The sequence below is a fragment of the Moschus berezovskii genome, chromosome 1 (assembly GCF_049115385.1).
Source record: "Moschus berezovskii isolate FMDL1 chromosome 1, NW_MosBer_1.0, whole genome shotgun sequence".
Classification (NCBI taxonomy): Eukaryota; Metazoa; Chordata; class Mammalia; order Artiodactyla; family Moschidae; genus Moschus; species Moschus berezovskii.
The window spans coordinates 92,866,877-92,886,863 of record NC_142460.1 but is presented as its reverse complement, the minus strand read 5'-3'; the positions used below and the strand labels follow the sequence as shown (position 1 = coordinate 92,886,863).

Below are 19,987 nucleotides of genomic sequence, written 5' to 3'. Positions count from 1 at the left end.
ATGTCCGACTCTGTGCGACCCCACAGACGGCAGCCGACCAGGCTCCGCTGTCCCTGGGATTCTCCAGGCAAGAACACTGGAGTGGGTTGCCATTTCCTTCTCCAATGTGTGAAAGTGAAAAGTGAAAGTGAAGTAGCTCAGTCGTGTCCAACTAGTAGCGACCCCATGGACTGCAGTCCACCAGGCTACTCTGTCCATGTGATTTTCTAGGCAAGAGTACTGGAGTGGCTTGCCATTGCCTTCTCCAACTTTCTGACTACCTTCACCCATTTCTCCTACATTCTCACCCCTGGCAATGACCAATCTACTCTCTGAGTTCAGTTTTTCCTATATTCCCCATATAAGCAAGATCATACAGTATTTGTCTTTCTTTGACTTATTTTACCTAGCATAACACTTTCAAAGTTCATGTGTTTTGTTGCAAATGTCAGAATTTCTCTTTTTTTTAATGTTTGTAACATTCCATTGTGTGTGTCTCTGTGTATGGGTATACACACATGTGTATATACACAGATATACACAAATACACACAAATATATACACATTTATACACAGCTCAGTTTCAGAAATACATATCTCACATTTTCTTTGTCCATTCACCTATTGATGGATGCTTAGGTTGCTTCCATATCCTGGCTATTGTAAATAATGCTGTAATGAACGTGAGGATGCAGGTATCTCTTAGAAATAACCCAATTAGACTTATGGTAGGTCACATGAAGTTGTTCCACAACTCACTAATGTTCTACTCACTTTATACATTTCTTTATCTATTTTATATTTTTGGTAGTTTCTATTGCTATGATTTCAAGTTCATTAATCTTTTCTTCTGCATTGATCTGCCATTAATTCCATCCAGAATATTTTCCATCTCATACTTTGTAGTCTTAATTTTTAAAAGGTCAACTGTCCTTTCAAGTATTTTCCATTTCTCTATTTACCTTTCTGAACACAAGGAATACAGCTATGATCAGCATTGACTGAATCATTTACCTCCTCATTACAGGTCGTATTTTCCCACATCCTTGCATCCTTGCAAAACTATTATTAGAGTCAAGACATTTTGATCCTGTTGGGTACTAGATATTTCTGCATTCCTATAAATATGCTTGAGCTTTGTTTGTAATGCTGTAAGGTTACTTGCAACTGTCTGATTTTTGTAAGGTCTTGGTTTTGAAATTTGTTAGGTAGGACTGAAGTAATGTTCACTCTAGGACTTAGTATTCCCCACTACTGAGTTCTTCTGTTTACTCTATCCAAAGCCTAGTGAATTACAAGGATTTTCCCAGTCTGGTTGGAAACAGGTACCACAGCTAGACCTGTGTGAGACACTATTACCTCTAATTTTTTCATATAGTTCTTTTCCCAGCATCAAGCAGTTTCCTCACACGCATGCATTAATTAATACTCCACTGTGCATTCAGGGGAACCTCTGTGGATCTCTGGAATTTGTCTCTATGCAGTTCTCTCTTCTCTGATACACTGTTTGTGAATTCTAGTGACTCTGTGTGCATGCATGCTAAGTCATTTCAGTCGTGTTTAACTCTGTGAGACCCTATGAACTGTTCATGGGATTCTCCAGACAAGAATACTGGAGTGGGTTGCCATGCCATACCCTCCTCCAGGGAATCTTCCCAACCCAGGGATCAAACCTGCATCTGTCTCCTGCATTGGCAGGCAGGTTCTTTACCACTAGTGTCACCTGGAAAGCACTTCTAGTGACTCTGGTCTTTCCTAAATCTTACCTTTATCTCCTTAACTCAAGAAGTCCACTAGGCTCTGCTTAGGTTCACCCTCCCTGTACTACAGTCTGAACTCTCATGTAATAAACTAGGACAACTGAAGGGCTAACCTTATTTATTTCTCATCTCTAAGATTTCACTGCTTGATATTCAATTATTTTTTCCATTCTTTCTTATATTTTGTCTGTTTCTTGGTTGTTTCAAGTGGAAATCAAATGTGTTCCCTGTTCTTCAACTTGGCCAAGGCAGAAGTCCTAACACATTTTGACTGAGTGAAACTTGCAATTTCAAAAACATTTCCATTTTTACCTATAAAATGTCAGTTTCTTATGTTTCAATCTAATATTATGCTGTTTCCAAAGAATGTGAGCGATTTTGATTAAAAATCTACAATGAAACTAGTTAAGAGTTGTTTTTATTTTCAAATCGCTCAGAAGCTATCATAAACTCCTTTAAAAACATTTTGTTGCCATATCATCCATACAGTCAAAAATTTTGTCTTATCTAATAGAGTCAAGATATATAAGCATCAATCATTCCCTATGTATAAATTCTCTTCTATCTAGTTAAACTCACCAAAGAATACCACATCTCATGACAAAGTTTCTCAGCACAAAGAACTGGGGCCACAGTCTCAACCCAGGTAAGCAGAAGGAAATAGCATCTAATATATCAAGAAATCAACTTCTAATTATACAACAAGACATCTATTTTTCTAGACGCTTCCAAAATGAAAAAGTAAATTCACTTAAAGGACTTGTAATTAGATATTAGAGAATTAGGAAGCAGAAAATCAAGATAAAGAGAAACCTGTCAAGCAATCTATAGTAGGACCCTTTACCCACCTTATTTTCTCATTATAGTCAACCTGCACACAGCCTTATCTCATCCAAACCACAGGTATGGGTATGTGGTCATGTGACCTCTTTTTGGGTACCTGGAGAATCCCATGGACGGAGGAGCCTGGTAGGCTGCAGTCCATGGGGTCGCTAAGAGTCGGACACAACTGAGCGACTTCACTTTCATGCACTAGAGAAGGAAATAGCAACCCACTCCAGTGTTCTTGCCTGGAGAATCCCAGGGACAGGGGAGCCTGGTGGGCTGCCGTCTATGGGGTCGCACCGAGTCGGACACGACTGAAGTGACTTAGCAGCAGCAGCAGCAGATCATTTTATTAAGTAAATTCAAATATGATTCCAATCCATGTCAGTACAAGCCAAGAACTGTATTTAAATTTGAAATGTACTTTATTTTTGGCTGTACCATTCAGCTTGCAGGATCGTAATTCCCAAACCAGGGACTGAACCTAGGCCCTTGGCAGTGAAAGTGTGGAGTCCTAACCACTGTACTGCCAGGGAATTCCCGAGACATATCGTGTAAAAATTAAAAAGACTCATTCAGAATTCATGCTCAGTGAAAAAAAGAAACAAACAAAAAAAAGGAATCTTCCCACATATGTATCTAAACTGCCATATATGTGAACATGTGTACCTAAACTGCCATACAAAACCAGAAACAGTAAGAAATAGTAACTAGGGGTTAAAATAGGTAAAAGCTTAGCATTGTATATTTTTTATACTCCCTGAATTATGAACCATGAGGATATAATTACCTACTCAAAAACAAATGTAAATAAAACAGGTGAAGAAATTGGACTAAATCACAATTAGAAATAAACCACCATCCTAAATGACTCCAAGTGTATCCAAGTGTATTTTGCCTTTTTCAAATTCATATATAGAATGAACTAAAACAGTTTCCCAAAATTTCTTAATAGGAATCATTTCAGTCATTAACAGATTTGGGGATCCAATATGATTTGCTGAATTAAGCTTTCTCAGAAAGACAATAATCTGCACCAAAAACACCCCCTGGTGATTCTTATCAAAGTTAGGCAAACTCTTAACTAAGGAGTAAGATTTATTTCCCAAAAGAACAACAACTCTGTAATTAGACAATCTTGGATTCATTTCTTGGCTTTTCCATTTACCTATGTGATCCGGGATAAGTTATTCGGACCCTTTGTTCCTGTTTCCCTATCTAGAAAATGGAATCTTTCCAAGGAGGCTATAAAGATTAATCTATGTAAAGGGTGTGGGACATAATCTTTCTTAAATGCTTAATTTTATCTTGCTTCCTTAAAAAAAAATCCTGTTATATAGATATCCAATAAATATTTGTTTCCTTTCCTCCCATACCCAACTTATACAGATGTTGGGGTATATGTCAAATTTTAACAAAGTTGTTGTTGAAGCAGTATTTATTAACCACTAATCTTTTCAAAGACAAGTTTTAATATAAACGTCACTTTAGCTGACTTATTACAGACAAGTAGGACAAAGAATACTCCATCCTATCTTTTATATACACTTAACAAAATGAATTAAAAAATACTACAATGTCATCTTATCTATTTTCCCTTCATTCAATTACAACATTTCTACAATAATGTCCCTCTCAAAAAAACCCTCTTACAGTTGTACCTCTGTTATGTTTCTCTCTCGTAATGAAGCCAACTCATACGGATCCACAAAAAGTCCTGTTGGGATGTACTGTTTAATTAAGAGTCGGCAGGTCTGTAAGTCCTCAATGCTTTCTCCAAACTTCACTTTTGTTAACAGGTCTCTGTAAGACAAGTATGTTTTAAGTAAATATCTTCATTCAATTGTTTTTTCTTAAGAATTCATTCAATTTTTAAAGAAGCTAATATAACAAACCTATATTTAAATTAGTACAAATATTATATTTCAAATTAGTTTTTCAAAAGAAGATAATAAAGTCAAATGAAATATTTATATCACATCAGAATCACTCATTAGATCTTTCATAAATTCATGTCATAGTCACAGTACAGTATTAGTGTGAAAACAGACAAACATCAATGGGAAAGGATGGAGTCCAGAAACAGACACATACTTTTTAAAAATAAAGGTGCCAATGTAATTTGATGGGGAAAAGGTTATCTTTTCAACAAACAGTGCTGAAACAACTGTGTATATAGAAAAAACTGAACTGTGACCTCTACCTCATACCATACTACAAGTATTAATCTAAAATAGGTTATAAACGTAAACGTAGATTTGTCTCAGCTTTCTCTCTGGAGGCTTATTTTGGACCAAGTGCAGAGAAGGAGGTCTAAAGCATGGCGGTTTTGCTTAAGTGAGGAAACAGGGATGGAAGGTAAGGGAGGCTTAAGAGCTAGAAGTCACAGCACTGCGTTCCAGAGAGGAGGGATCTTTGTACAAAGAGTTCTAGAAGTCTGAATTGGGGTCCTCTTGAATTATTATTGAATACTAAAATAAACATGAGTAATATGTAACTCCACACGACTGGACAAGGAATTACCAAGGAACTGAAAGATAAGAAATTCTGAAATTTCACAAAGACACTGCATTCCACCACCCAAAGGACAGAAACCAAAGTTCAATATAGATCCCACTGAGATAGAGAAGAATAACAGTTGCCAGGGGCAGGTGGTTGGGGGATGGGGATGAGGCGTTACTGTTAAGAGGTACAGATTTCAGTTTTGTTAAGATGAAGAGCAGTCTATGGACAGTTAGTAATAATGGTAACACAACAATGGGAATGTCCTTAATGCCACTAAAGTGTACAATTTAAAACGGTTAGGACAGCATATTTTATGTTACAGATATTTTACCACAATTAAAATAAATAATAGTGTAAAAAAATATATGACTGATCAGAGCAAAAGTAACGACAATATATGGCAGGTTTATAGCATAAGCAAAAACGCATAAAGTTAATTAATGAATGGCAAGAATAGCATAAAGGGGAGGAGAAAGAAATGAACTATTCTGCTATAAGATTCATGCATTATTCATGGTATGAAACAGTATTATCTGAAGGTAGTCTGTGATAAGTTAAAATTGTAAACCCTAAAGCAACTAATTTTTTAAAAAGAGAGAGGTATAGTTAATAAGCCAAAAATTGAGATAAAATGGAATGATCAAAAAATATTCCATTTATCCAAAATAAGGCAAGAAAAAAGATTAGATGGTACAAATAGAAAAATATATAGAAAAGAAGTAGCAAGATGAGTATATTTAAACCAAACCAACCAAATCTATATTAACATTAAAAGTATACGTCTAATCACTCCAGTTAAAATATAGAGATTGACAGACTGGATAAAATAGCAACACTTAACTATATGCTGTCTACAAGAAATGGCAAATATAAACACAGATAAAAGTAGAAGGATGGAAAAATGTATGCAAATATTAATAATACTATAGAGTGGCTATAATAATACTGAAAAAGAAGGCTTTAGGACAAGGAATATTGCCATGGATAAAGAAGAATACCACACAAAGATAAAAGGGTCAATCATCAAGAAAATATAACAAGAAAATAAAATATAATAATAATTCATATATAAAATATAACTGTGTGCACCCAATAACAGAGCTTCAAATATTCCTGTATTTTACGTCATAGTAAAAACTGGTAGCACTATAAGGATAATCAGACAAATCCACAATTACAAAAGATTCTGATACCCTTCTCTCAGTAATGGACAGAACAGTAGAGAGAAAATCAGTAAAGATACAGAAAACGTGAACAACCTTCAGTTTAGTTGATCTGACAATTATAGTAATAGAACATTCTAAGAGCATAAAAAAACTATATGCTGAGCATTAAAAGAAGTCTCTAAAAGTTTAAAAGAACTGAAATCAAGCAGAATATGGTCTCTTAACAACTTGGCATTAAATTGGGAATCAACAGGAGGAGGAGATACGGCCTCCTCCAAGCCACAGCCTCAGCCTCTCTTGTCCTTCAGACTATGCATGGGAACTGCTGCCAGGTAGCCTTTGGTTCCACAGACCGGCATGTATGGTCTCAGGTTTCTTTACCTCCAGAAAGAAAAACTGACACCCTGCAACCTGGAAATTGATGTAAGAGACTGAAATTGGGGACTTCTTTCAAATTTGAACATGGTTAATCAAGGAGCAACAAAACCCAAGGGTTCAATAGTGGAAATAAAATATGCCAGTTCAAACTAGTATTTCTGGGAGAGCCTGCTGTTGGCAAATCAAGCCTGGTGCTTCATTTTGTGAAGGGCCAACTTCATGACTTTCAAGAGAATGCCATTAAGGCTGTTTTTCTAAGCTGTATGAAATATGGGACATGGGATACAATTGGTCAAGAATGATTATCACAGCCCAGCAACAATTACTACAAAGGAGTACTGGCAGCCATTAGTTGCATATGATAGTGCAAATGAGGAGTCCTTTCTTTGCAAGAACAAAAAACTAGGTTAAATTACTTCAGAGGGAAGTGAGTCCTAACACTGTCATAACTTTATCAGGAAAGTAGGTCGATCTAGAAAATTGGGTTGAGATTTCCAGGAAGCGCAGTCCTGTGAAAATGACAAGGTATTAATGAAGACATCACCTCAAACAACAATGAATGTAAATAAAATATTCACAGTAATAGCTAAAAAGTTGCCAAGGAATAAACTACAGAATCCAGGACCAAATTCTGCCAGAGCAAGAGCAGCAGACCTTTCTGAACCCATTACAGTCAACCAGAGGTCAGTGGTAGATAGAATATTCTTCTGCTTTCTAAATGTTAGCAGGGGAATTGGAGCATTAAACAAGTTTAGTATGACTTATAATAGAGTCAAGTTTCTAATACAGAATTATTTTAAGTGTTTTTAACTTCATTTTTAATAACATGCACGTGTCCCTGATGAATATTTCAGAAACAGACGGAGAGAATGAGAGCTGTGTGCTCACCTATCTCACTGGCACATTAGGGGGAATCATTTCTCATCACCAGAGATACAGTAAGTGACTGGACCCACAGTGAACCAGAATCCACAGTTCTATGAAAAAGATCTGGAACACTCCAGAAACATTCTTTATTTAGAAGGAGAGTCTAAAGATATTTATACTTAGCCACAGTATTCAGGCTAACAGTAATTTTTCCTAGTATCTATATTTAAAGTGTACATTCCACATTTTAACAAATTATTCAAAAGAAAATAGCCCCGTATCTTCAAGGGGAAAAAATGAACATCAATAGTATCTAAACTATGTCCAGACCTATTATTTTTAAATGAAAAATCAAATGTAAACCCATCTTGTTTTAGGAATATGAAAAATAAGTGCATTTAATGAATCGTGTCCCCTCAGACATGTGAGCTTATCAACAAAACTGAAATAAATCAGGTGTCTGCGATTCTTTTTAATCACTGCTAGCCATTACATAGGTTTTGTTGTTTAGTGGCAGAGAAGGAGCTTTTGCACCCACTGGACATAATAGTCAATATACTAACAATTACGAACATTCACACTTATTTTTTTTAAAGTCCATCTTCAGCTGTGCTGTAAGTAGCATAATACATTGTAGTTTCCATGTTCAGTTGCTAACTCGTGTCCGACTCTTTGCAACCCCATGAACTATAGCATTCCAGGTTTCCCTGTTGTTCACTATCTTTTGGAGTTTGCTCAAACTCACGTCTATTGAATTAGTGATGTCATCCAACCATGTTTATTACTCTTCTGTAATACTTAAAGAGCTGCTTAAAAGTATGCAAATATATAGTTACTAAAACAGTTAAATTTTTTCCTTTTCTCCCCCTTTGAAAGGAAAGGGCCGTAATATTTTACTGGGAAAGATTGAGCGCAGGAGGAGAGGGGGGCGGCAGAGAATGAGACAGTTGGATGGCATCACCAACTCAATGGACGTGAGTTTGAGCAAACTCAGGAGACAGTTAAGGACAAAGAGCTGGACACGACTTAGCGAATGAACAACAGTGAACATGCAACATCTTATCATCAGAAAAAACATATATTTTAAAAGACAGAGATCTTCAGAACCTCCCTTGAAGATAACATTCAACCAATCAACCAACCAAAACACGTTGGATGTTTTAGTTAATCTTTATAAAGTTATTCACCTGTATTACCTTCCAGTTCACATTCTTCATTCTGCTCACAAATAGAACACATAAATTTCACTAAAAGACTTGTGGAAAATCAAATATACTACAACTATAGTATCCTCTGATCCACTTATCCAGTAACTCTATACAAGAAATAGAAAGTAAAAGTCTCTCAGTCACGTCTGACTCTTTGCGACCCCATGGACTATAAGTACATGGAATTCTCCAGGCCAGAATACAGTTTCCAGAGACAAACAATTTCTATCCTGTGCTCACAAACCACCGTTTTAGTAATCTGGCCTAGAATTCTGCCCAGAATCTATAACAACTAACTAACTTCCAGATTAACCGAAGATTATAAACAAGTTCAGCAATGGTTTAAGCAAGTTCTCCTACTTCAAAGAGATATAATTCATCAGAGAGGGGAGACTCTAAATTCATTTACAGTCATAAAGGCCCTTTTATACAATTTTCTACTACTAACAACTGCTTGACCTTTCCAAAGTGGGAATTAGTCTTCTTGACCAAGAAGACAAAAATAAGAGGGACCACAAATTCTACCTTCTATGATATGTTAATATGTCCTCATCCATCCTCTTAGCAAGACTATACCCGCTAAAAACATAACTAAAAACAAAACAAAACAAAAAAAGCCTTTTTTTTAAAAAAAAAAAACATGATTGTTGGCATTTTCTGAAGGTCTCAAATAACTGAGATTTCTAGTTTCTGAAGCTATTCTCGTGGGTTCTGTCACTCTTTGCTGTTGCTTTTAACACTGCTTTTTATCCTCAGTACTTAGAAATGGACAGCTACTTTTGTTGTCCTGATAAGTCTCCTCAGGTACTTCTTTCTTCCTTTTTGGAATCAGTTATTTCCCATTCCTCTTGAAGATACTTCCCAATTATGTTAAAGAAAGAATTTATATATACTTGGCATAATCACCCTGATATTGCTTAAAATGTATCGGGAACGCTATCAAAAACTTCCTTTCAGAAGTGAATTCTCTCCCAAAAGCAGTTCTATACTTTATAGTTACATCTCTTCTTTGAAACTATATTGCACAGATTGATCACCTATCTCAATTACTAATAACAAAAGCTAACATTTCCTGAGTATGTGCTGTGTGACAAGCACTACATTAAGGAACTTGCCACATATTCTCTGATCTAATCCTCACAACCCTAATAAGGAAATACTTTCATTATCTAATTTCATCAGTAAGGTAACAAAGACTTAAAGTAACTTGACTAAGAGTACACATATACTAAATAATAGAGCTACATTGTTAGTCCAAATTTATTTGAATTAAAAACAAGCAAACAAACAGAAAAACCAAGTTCTTTCTACTATACCTCCTAGCCATTCACATGTAGCCTAAAGTTGAAGAGTGAGGAGAGTGAGGTATTTTAGTTTAAGGTGATGTATAAAATGAAGGGATTTAAAAACTAAATGTATCAGAATTTATAAATCAAATATCTGAGAATAACTTCAAAGTAACCACTTTGAGAGGCTTTAAAGTTTGGGAATCTCTTATGGAACAGCTTCCACAACTTTTTCAGTTCAGTTCAGTTCAGTTCAGTTGCTCAGTCGTGTCCGACTCTCCGCGACCCCATGAATTACAGCACGCCAGGCCTCCCTGTCCATCACCAACTCCCGGAGTACACTCAAACTCATGTCCACAGAGTCGGTGATGCCATCCAGCCATCTCATTCTCCGTCGTCCCCTTCTCCTCCCGCCCCCAACCTTTCCCAGCATCAGAGTCTTTTCCAGTGAGTCAACTCGTCGCATGAGGTGGCCAAAGTATTGCAGCTTCAGTTTTAGCATCAGTCCCTCCAATGAACATCCAGGATTGATCTCCTTTAGAATGGACTGGTTGGATCTCCTTGCAGTATAAGGGACTCTCAAGAGTCTTCTCCAACACCACAGTTCAAAAGCATCGATTCTTCGGCGATCAGCTTTCTTCACAGTCCAACTCTCACATCCATACATGACCACGGGAAAAACCATAGCCTTGACTAGACGGACCTTGGTTGGCAAAGTAATGTCTCTGCTTTTTAATATACTATCAAGGTTGGTCATAACTTTCCTTCCAAGGAGCACAACTTTTTACCAGTCTTTTAAATATCTTCAATATTGGCAATATTCATTTTTGAGAATAGTTTCTATTTTGGAAATAGTTTGGGCTTTGGAACCCAGAAATAAATCAGAAATAGTGATTTAGGGTGGTATCTTACTTAGTACATGAAACTATGGCTTTGGAGTATGATAGTCCTAAATTTCTATCAGAGCGCTACCACTCTAAACTCTACTTAAAGTCCCTGAGCCCTAGTTCCCTCATCTGAAATACAAGAAAGGTATCATCTACCTTACAACCATTGTGAAGATTAAATGGAATATGTATATATAGCTTCTGTCTATGTAAATAAATAATAGATATGTACAGTAAATAATAAATGTTTGTTTTCTCCTTCTCTTCTCCAATGTTATTTTAATCACTGTTTCAAACTATGAACCGCTTATCCGTCAGTTGTAACTTTAAGAATGCAAGTGATTTTTTTCAGTTTATCCACTTTTCAGGTATCAATTTTTGGTTTTAAATTACATGAAATTGTATTTTGATATAAGTCAATGGGCAACTTACCTGTGGAAACCATCTTTCAAGACTTCTTGTCTCAAAATAATTTCAGAACAAGTGGCCCTTATGCCTATAAGAATGAAAAGTTTTTTTTTAAATAAAATAAGCACTAAATGAAAGAATATTTAAATAATTAGAAAATAATTATTTGAATAGACTTTAACTGATTGGAAAATCTAACCAACCTAAAACAAAACAAACACCCTTAAAACTTGAGCAATCTGTGCTACATATAAATCTATTTCTAGTGTAGCATAGGGGTTAAAAGCCTTGACTTTGGTGTTAGATTGGCTAATTTCAAACCACAGTCTGTCACTTAATAGCTGTGTGACGTTGAAGAAGACAGTTTCTCTCTTTGCTAGTTGTCATGAGAATTTAATATATGTAGAAGCACTTGGAACAGGGTCAACCACAGAGCACCCACTCTGTGTAAGTGTTTGTTATTTATATTACTTTATTCAGATGATCACTGGACATCAAAAAGAACAGAACAGCAAAAGAGCCAGGAAACCTCAATTTTAATCCTAGCTCACTGAAACAGTATCAGATACAAATTGGCAACTTCTATATTCTATCATCCACAAGTAGAAAAAAGAAGGTACATTTATGCAGTGTGTAGACAATGATAGGGTTTAAAGAAAAAACAAAAACTGGAGGCTTTTCAAAGGTTCAAAGGGTTCTTTTATAAACTTAGAATAACCCGAAATTTCACTAATCTGACTCCATGCAGAACTTAGACATTAAAACTGTTACTCAGTGTCAGTTTCATAAAATTTTAAAATTCAGCTACTAATGATTACCAAATCAGCCCAGGCACCTTGCTATGGAATTTTACACCATTTTGAAAAGCTGGAAATGTGTGAGAACATTAAAACAAACACACAGAAAAACCACACATTATTGTATGTTGTGAATTCCATTAGATGTATTCCTGAGAAGGCCCCCAAAAAATGAGGTGGAAAGGAAACAATTGAAATATACCAGAGAGGGAAGGAAGGGGGAAACTAATGAAAGATAACATTTATTAAATAATATTTATATGACAGATTCTCTTCTTGGGGTTTTCACATGTATTTTAACTTTCATGATCTAGAGAAATAGGCCAGCAAAATTACTGCCATTTGTACACAGGAGTAAAGTGAAGCCACTCAGTCATGTCTAACTCTGTGACTCCATGGATTGTAGCCTACCAGGCTCCTCTGCCCATGGGATTTTCCAGGCAAGAGTACTGGAGTGGGTTGCCATTTCCCTCTCCAACACAGGAGTAAATACTAACTGTCTAGGTCATACAACTAGGTAAGTCACTGATTACAAGTAAGATTTGCCTGACTTTTAAAGCCTAAGGTATTTCAGCTCTTCTTGCTATTTAACAAAATCCTTAATTATTTTGGAGAAGCATATATCATCTCTTCCCAAACAAATAACTATAGAATATCTCTTGTAAAAATTCAGACATTTTTTCAATATTTAATTTTAACAGAGGTGTGGGAAGGGTTTATATCTGCCTATAAATTAAATTAGAAAAAAGGTCAGATTAACAGGCTTAAATTCTATGCAGTACAGACTAGAGAATGATAAATTTCATTTATCTTGGGATGATAGAAAAGCTAATTTACAAACAGTATAGCAAATACTAGATACTAGATTATTTATGATTCTTAAGGCAAAGGTACCATTTTCAAAATGAATTTGTTGCATATGAATTCACTTTCAAGATTTTTACTCTTAAATTTTACTTTACAAATTGCTGTAAAGTCTTTAGTTATCAATAAGCCCAGTTGTTTGAAAATTATTTTTGGCCTAATAATTCCTTCTTCAAATAAATTTGAGAACCTAATATATAAACACACAAAAGCAGAACTGCACTGATTGACAGATACTAATCTAATATCCTGGTTTTAAAGACAGCTTCGGTACTGGTTTTTCTGACTTTTCTTTCCCTATCAAACGTTATCACTTTATTGTAACTACTACTGCACTTACCCATCTCCCCTACTACATTGCGAACTCCACGAGGGCTGGATTCACAGCACCTAGCACAGCACTTCTGCCCACGAACTTGAGCACAAAGAAGTGGATCGACTCGCTCGCCCAGCCCGGAGTCATAAAGAAACCCTAGCCCAATCCAGTTTATTATCAAACATGTTTGTAAAACAAAATAAATAAGTCGTCCTCCCCTTTCCACGCTCCCCGAGTGTAGGTATTCTAGATTGGGGTCCTCACAGGGCACTTAGGCTTTGTTGGTCCCGCAGTGGTCAGAAGCTTCATGCATCCCGATAGCACCCCAAAATGCTTCACGGCTGTACTTCACAACGTTTTAGTAATAGTGCTGCAAGTCCCTCCTCAGAAAGACAAAGCCTGCCTCTCCAGAGAACCAGGACTGGCCACAAAGAATCAAGGCGGGGGCGGTGGGAGGTGCAGGAACTTGCAGCCTTTGTTTTTAACCTCCTGCTACTCACCCTACAGTTCTAGGGTCGCTAGAAGAACGTTTGCAAAGGGAGGAACTGAGAGGTCTCGGGAACCTCGAGGGCTCCCCACGCTCTCAGACCTAACCCTGCCCCACTCCCGAGGCCCAGCTCCGCCCCTTACCGGCGACGAAGTGGGTATTGTTGAATGTTGTGGCTGGCGAGCAGGTGAACCCAGCCGCCTCCCAGAGAAGCAGCCAGGCCACTGCCCTGACGGCCACCGCTGGGGCAGCCAGGACGCCGGAGAACGCGCGCCCCAGAAGAGCACGCGGGGATAAAATGCGATCGGAGGAACGTGCACAAGGTCCACACCGCTCCTAGAGCGCACTGTCACGGAGTTTGGGACCCGGAAGGAAGATTCGCTGCGCGCACGCCTGCGATCCAGCAGTTTCCCGGCTCCCCGCCCCTAAATGTTCCGGGGCCGCGGTAGGCCGTCGTCCGGCACCTTCGTCGCCCCGCCCCTTTGTCGCCCCGCCCCTTGCCCTCACGGTCGGGGGCGGAGCGAGGACTGGCGCAAGCGCAGTGACGTCCACCAGGGCTGTTGCTCTGCGGACAGCTCCATGGACCCCGAGTCTGACACTGACCCCCGCACGCTGTCCTGGGAACCGCCCAGCCGAGCTCCCGGCATTCTCCTCCACTTCCAGGTATTTGCTGATGCGATCTTCCTGCCGGAGAATTCACCCTACAGTCACGTCTGCTAAGCTGTGGCTGTCGTCTTTTTCTGCAGCGCCAGGCTTTGCCTGGCCTTAAAGTGAAGTTAAGTGCTCCTAGGTGCACTACGGTTGGTGGACAGGTTTTAAACGTTGACCTGCAGAAGATGCATCTTCTGTACTTCTCTGTGGGTAAGAAAGTCAGCCTTGCACTAGTAGGGGGCATAGATAGGGAGAGGATCGTCTACCTGATGGCAAAATCCGTACATTCTTAGATGCTGTGGGCGATGCTTGGCAAGATATGCCAGTCATTGATCCCTGGGGAGGAAAGTATTAATGTCTAGAAGAAAAACTTGGTAAATGTGTCGTCTGTCTTCATGAATTGAATATGTAAGCAGACCTGGAGAGTATCAGGTGCAGATTGGAGCAGAACGGAGGGCCCTAGGATGGATGTCTTAAAGACGAGAGATGTCAGAACTCATTCGCTTCAGTCGTGTCCGAATCCGCGATCCCATGGACTGTAGCCCCTCAGGTTCCTCTGTCCATGGGATTCTCCAGGCAAGAATACTGAAGTGGGTTGCCATTTCCTTCTCCAGGGGATCTTCCCGACCCAGGGATCGAACCCGTGTCGCCTGTGTCTTCGGCATTGGGAGGCAGGTTCTTTACCACTAATGCCACCTGGATACTACCTAAAATTCAATATAGCGATATAAGCATGCTGTTAAGAAATATAGAGATAGGTTTTGGAAGAAACATTTAAAAAAATTGAAACTGATTACCTCTAACAGTTCTTTGTTATGAGCCTCATAAAATTATGTTACATTTTAAACAGAATACAAACAATACTTTAGTAAAAATAAAAATTTTAAAAAGAAAGAAAAGAGTATAGTCATAAAACTTCATTATTGAACATCACTTGTATGCATTATTTATTAATACAGTCACATAAGTGTGTGGAATTTATATTGTGCTCACTAGGATCTTCTAGAAAGTTTACTAACAAATTTTAGTGAGGCGAACTGGGAGAAGTATTTGTTTAAAAAAAAAGGAAAGAAAGGAAAAAGATGGAGAAGAAGGAGGAGGAGAAGGAAAAGAAGAAAGAAGGGGTGGGATGGGATCACTGCATCAAATCAGAGACAGAACACAATAATTTGACAAAACTGTTCTTTATATACGATCCATTTCCTAAGAGTAAAAATTCTCAGTCCAACAGTAAGAGCTAAATAATATAGATTATGGTATATCCATAGAACAAAACATTTGCAGTTGTAATATAAGTTTGCATTTTAGAAAGACATTAAGTTTGCATTTAAAGACAAAATTACATGGGTTGTTAAATTGAAAAGAGAGGACATAGAAAAGAATGAAATAATGCCATTTGAAGCAACATGGATGGACCTAGAGATTATCATACTAAGTGAAGTAAGAAAGAGAAAGACAAATACCATATAATACAGTGTATGTGAAATCTAAAGTATGACACAAATGAACTTATCTACAAAATAGAAACAGACTCATAGACATAGAGAACAAATTTGTGGTTGCGAAGAGGGAGGGTGTTTGGGGGAGGGATGATTGGGAGTTTGAGATTAGCAGATGCAAACTGTCATATATAGAAAGGATAATAAGGTCCTACTGTATAGCATAAGGAACTATATTCAATATCCTGTGATAAACCATAGAAAAGAATATAAAAAAGACTGTATATGTGTATATATGTTTATAACTGAGTCACTTTGCTATAAAGCAGAAATTAATGCAACATTGTAAATCCACTCTGCTGGCTCAGAGGGTAAAGCATCTGCCTGCAATGCAGGAGACCTGGTTTCGACCCCTGGGTGGGGAAGATTCCTCTGGAGAAGGAAATGGCAACCCATTCCAGTATTCTTGTCTGGAAAACCCCATGGATGGAGAAGCCTGGTGGGCTACAGTCCATGAAGTAGCAAAGAGTCGGACGCGACTTCACTTTCAGCAAGATAAATTTTTTTAAAAATTTAAAAGGCAGGAAATAGTATGTATCAGTATAAAAACATACTAAAACTATGCCTAGAAAAAAGACTGGAAGGAATCTGGGATGATTATTATTTTGTATGTTTCTTCCTCCTCCGTCCCAACTCTACGATAAACATCTATTAAGTAACCCTGTTTCTATTGTGATTTTCTGGCAGAACTGAATTTATGAAGGTATCATCCCTTTGCTACTTCACCTCTACGTACTTTGACATTTGCAAATCTTCCTGAGAATACCGTAGTCACATCTAAAGCATTCCCTATAATTAAATATATTTTTGCATTGAGAGCAGAGAAGAGGGAATGAAAAATATTAACCTTTAAAATAACTTTTTCTTGTAACTGAAAAAACATCATGTAGTGAGACAAATAGGTTGAAATAAAAGCCATATAAGCTTTATTGCCATGAAAATGTGAAGGCTGATTCTGCATCGGATCTGCCTTCTTGATCAGACACCTGGACTGCCATCACTTAGAGAATGTACAGGGACTGTGTCTTTTTTTAATACACTGAATCAAACAATGGAACCCTAATCCAGATATTGTGTTGGGGATAGTGTGGTGAACTTTGGACATGTTTCCAGCCCTCAAGGAGCATACAGAATAGAAGGGAAAAAGATAGGTGATTAAATAAGTAGTTACCAAAAACTCAATGAGGAAAAAAAAGGCAAGAAACTCAATGAAGGACTTCCCTGCCAGTTCAGTGGTTAAGAATCTGCCTTCTAATGCAGGAGACGCAAGTTTGCTCCCTGGTCAAGGAACTTAAGAGCCTACATACCTGTGCACTGCAGCTAGCAGAGGCCCAGACACTGCAATGAAGACCCAGTACAGTGAAAAACAAAACAAACTAAAAACACCTCAATGAGTAAAATGATTGGGGAAGCACAGAAGGGGGAGGTCTGGTCTGAGGAACCTCTCAGGACATAATGTACTTAAAAGATTTAAAAAAACTCTTAGTACCTTGACATTGAGGGGTGCTTGTACATACTTGTCAAATCGGTAAACAAAAAAAGATCCTGTAAGTTGATTCTTGGGCTGAGTTAGGGGTTCCTACAGTCTTTGGTTAAAAGTACAGTGCACTAAAAGATCCAAACTGAATTGCATTTTGGGCTCATGTGTGAACCAGCCTACATCCCTCAGTGAACCAGGGATTCTACAGATTAAGGATAACCCAGGGCCAAACTGAACTTTCAAGATAGCTCTTCAAATACTGAGCTTGAACTGACCATGTATCTCCAGAACTGGACTAGAGCCAGATTTACCAGGGAGGAAAAGCAGGGAGGGATGTGATTTACCCAGCACTTAACTTTTTTTCCCCTTTAGCAGGAAGTCATTATGTGACTAACACATTGTCATCAGATTTCCTCTGATTTACCATGAAGCGTATGTGAGAATGATGTGCACTGCCAAAAAATGTGGAATTAGGTTCCAGCCTCCGGCTATTATCTTAATCTATGAGAATGAAATGAAGGGGAAAAGTCGCCAGCGCATCATGCCAGTCCGAAACTTTTCCAAATATTCAGGTATCTTATGTTTTGTCTTGCCTCTTATCATAAATATTATCTGAATCAGCTTATAAGAACGATTTGAGTCTCATGTAATGGAGTGATATGGACTTCAGTTAGACAGACCAAGGTTCAAATCATGACTGTCAGGGTGGGTGTGTAAATTTGGCTAAATCACTTAATCTTGGTGAGCATTTCCTAATCTGTTAAAGGAAATAGATAATCCCACTCTTTCAGGTCAGCTGCTGCAGCTGCTGCTAAGTCGCTTCAGTCATGGCCAACTCTGTGCGACCCCGTAGACAGCAGCCCACCAGGCTCCTCCGTCCCTGGGCAGTGTGGGTTAAATGAGATAGCATTATTCAAGAATATTAATTCCCTTCTCCTCCTCCAAATGTGTTTTTTTAATTTGCAGTCTTGATATTTTCTTAGTACCAATTCTAATATCTAAAGCTGTAATACTAATTTTTCTTCTCAGACATTTTCTTCAGTTGAAAGTACTTAACATCTCCTCAAAGTGATTTTAAGTTACAGAAATAAAAATATATATCGATCCTTCCCCCATCACACTCAAAGCTGGATGTAAAGAAATAGGTCTGTAACTTAATTCATTCCCAAAAGTCACTTAGCTACTTGACTATAATGTTAGGTAATGCTTTCAGTACTTTGTGGGGCCTCAATAGTCTGTGGTATTGTGTGTGGTATAATAATTTTGTTTCTTGCTCCTAGATTGCAGCAGAGCTGCTGAACAATTAAAGAATAATCCACGACACAAGGGTTACCTGGAACAGGTATCCCTGAAGCAGCTAGAGAAGTTATTCAGCTTTTTACGAGGTAACTTGTGGGGGCAGAGTCTGGCAGAAACAATGGAACAGATTCAGCGGGAAACAACCATTGATCCTGAGGAAGACCTGAACAAACTAGATGACAAGGAACTTGCCAAAAGGAAGAGCATCATGGATGAACTTTTTGAGAAAAATCAGAAGAAGAAGGATGATCCAAATTTTATCTATGATATTGAAGTGGAGTTCCCACAGGATGAACAGCTACAGTCCTGTGGCTGGGACACAGAGTCAGCTGAAGAGTTCTGATAACCAAAAACTGGAAAAAAAAATTACTGAGTAGTAGAAAATGCATATTTATACAAGACCATAGATTGATTGTAGAAAAATCTGTAAAGAACAGTGTACGTATTAGGTCACATTTGGATTTACAGTGTTACTTTTCCAAACCAGGATATGTATAGCATCTACTATGTAGGTGCATGTGGAATACAGGAAAACAAAATATAGGTATCTGCCTTTAAGAAGCTTACAGTCTAATTGGAAGATAAGTCAAAAGCTTGTGAAAAGCTAATTTAATGATATTAGGCAGCAAAAAGATTAGTTCCAAATGTTTGATAAGGGCTCCAGAGGATCAGAACCTAGATTACTGTAGGGTAGAATAGTCAGGAAGGACTTTGTCCTTCAATGGCAAAATGGTATTTTGCTGGCCCTTGAGATGGTAGTATTTGGATGGAAGCTTAGGTAGGATTCCTGATTAGAGAAATTGGGAGGAAAAAAAGAGGGATGTTGTGGGGGATTGGTAAAGACTAGGAATTAGAATATTTTATTTGAGGAACAGTAAACAAATTATAATGTGATAATATTGGAGGAGGGGATTATCCTGTATATATTATCTTTGTATGTATTTAACTCTGGAGTAGATGAGAACCCCTGTAGAATGCTCTGTAGCTGCAAATGGATATAATTTGATGGACAGCAGGGGAATTCTGGTCCCTCTCCGTGCCCTAGAATCAGGAAATATATACTCAAGACATTCTGAAACCTGAACCTCTTCTCATAAATAAGAAGTTTGTTCATAAAATGGGAAATCTACCCATAATAAGTGAATATCAGTACTGCCAGTTTAGGCCTATTCATGAGTTTGTATCTACAAAGAGAAGATCTTTGTTGTACATGGTTATATATGTACGGATACATCTTTCTTCATATTAGAATATTATTTAATTGGTAGAAATCCTCTGTTTTCTGCAAGGAAATTAGTACTCATTAAATAAAGTTGTAAAAATTA

At 37.8% G+C, this 19,987-nt stretch overlaps 2 protein-coding genes and 1 pseudogene across 6 annotated transcripts in view; 2 read left to right on the top strand and 1 right to left on the bottom strand.

The window, feature by feature from the left end:
* Positions 1-14,628, bottom strand: part of PIGX (phosphatidylinositol glycan anchor biosynthesis class X) — a 24,700-nt gene extending 10,072 nt beyond the window's left edge. The window contains exons 1-4 of the mRNA XM_088832264.1: positions 14,125-14,628; positions 13,877-14,069; positions 11,294-11,357; positions 4,226-4,367 (exon numbers count right to left, since the gene is read on the bottom strand). Of these exons, the coding sequence (XP_088688390.1) occupies positions 4,226-4,367; positions 11,294-11,357; positions 13,877-14,069; positions 14,125-14,628 (903 nt within the window). The remainder of the gene's footprint in view (positions 1-4,225; positions 4,368-11,293; positions 11,358-13,876; positions 14,070-14,124) is intronic.
* On the top strand, positions 6,698-8,369 carry LOC148778772 (ras-related protein Rab-5A pseudogene; annotated as a pseudogene).
* CEP19 (centrosomal protein 19) lies at positions 14,057-19,987 on the top strand. Of its 5 annotated transcripts, XM_055404804.2 has the most exons (4): positions 14,057-14,396; positions 14,480-14,594; positions 17,736-17,935; positions 18,644-19,987. In XM_055404804.2, exons 3-4 carry the CDS (start codon positions 17,806-17,808, stop codon positions 19,003-19,005), a joined length of 492 nt encoding a protein of 163 aa, XP_055260779.1. In that variant the 5' UTR covers positions 14,057-14,396; positions 14,480-14,594; positions 17,736-17,805; the 3' UTR covers positions 19,006-19,987. The 5 variants fall into 5 exon arrangements, with proteins under 5 accessions (XP_055260779.1, XP_055260690.1, XP_055260567.1 ...); XM_055404715.2 differs by lacking the exon at positions 14,480-14,594 and having other exon boundaries at positions 17,739-17,935; XM_055404592.2 differs by lacking the exon at positions 14,480-14,594.

Excerpts from the sequence above, each read along its gene's own strand:
- CEP19 (XM_055404715.2), top strand. The coding sequence starts at position 17,806 with ATGATGTGCACTGCCAAAAAATGTGGAATTAGGTTCCAGCCTCCGGCT. Across the intron at positions 17,936-18,643 it reads AAACTTTTCCAAATATTCAG|ATTGCAGCAGAGCTGCTGAA; the intron begins GTATCTTATGTT and ends TCTTGCTCCTAG.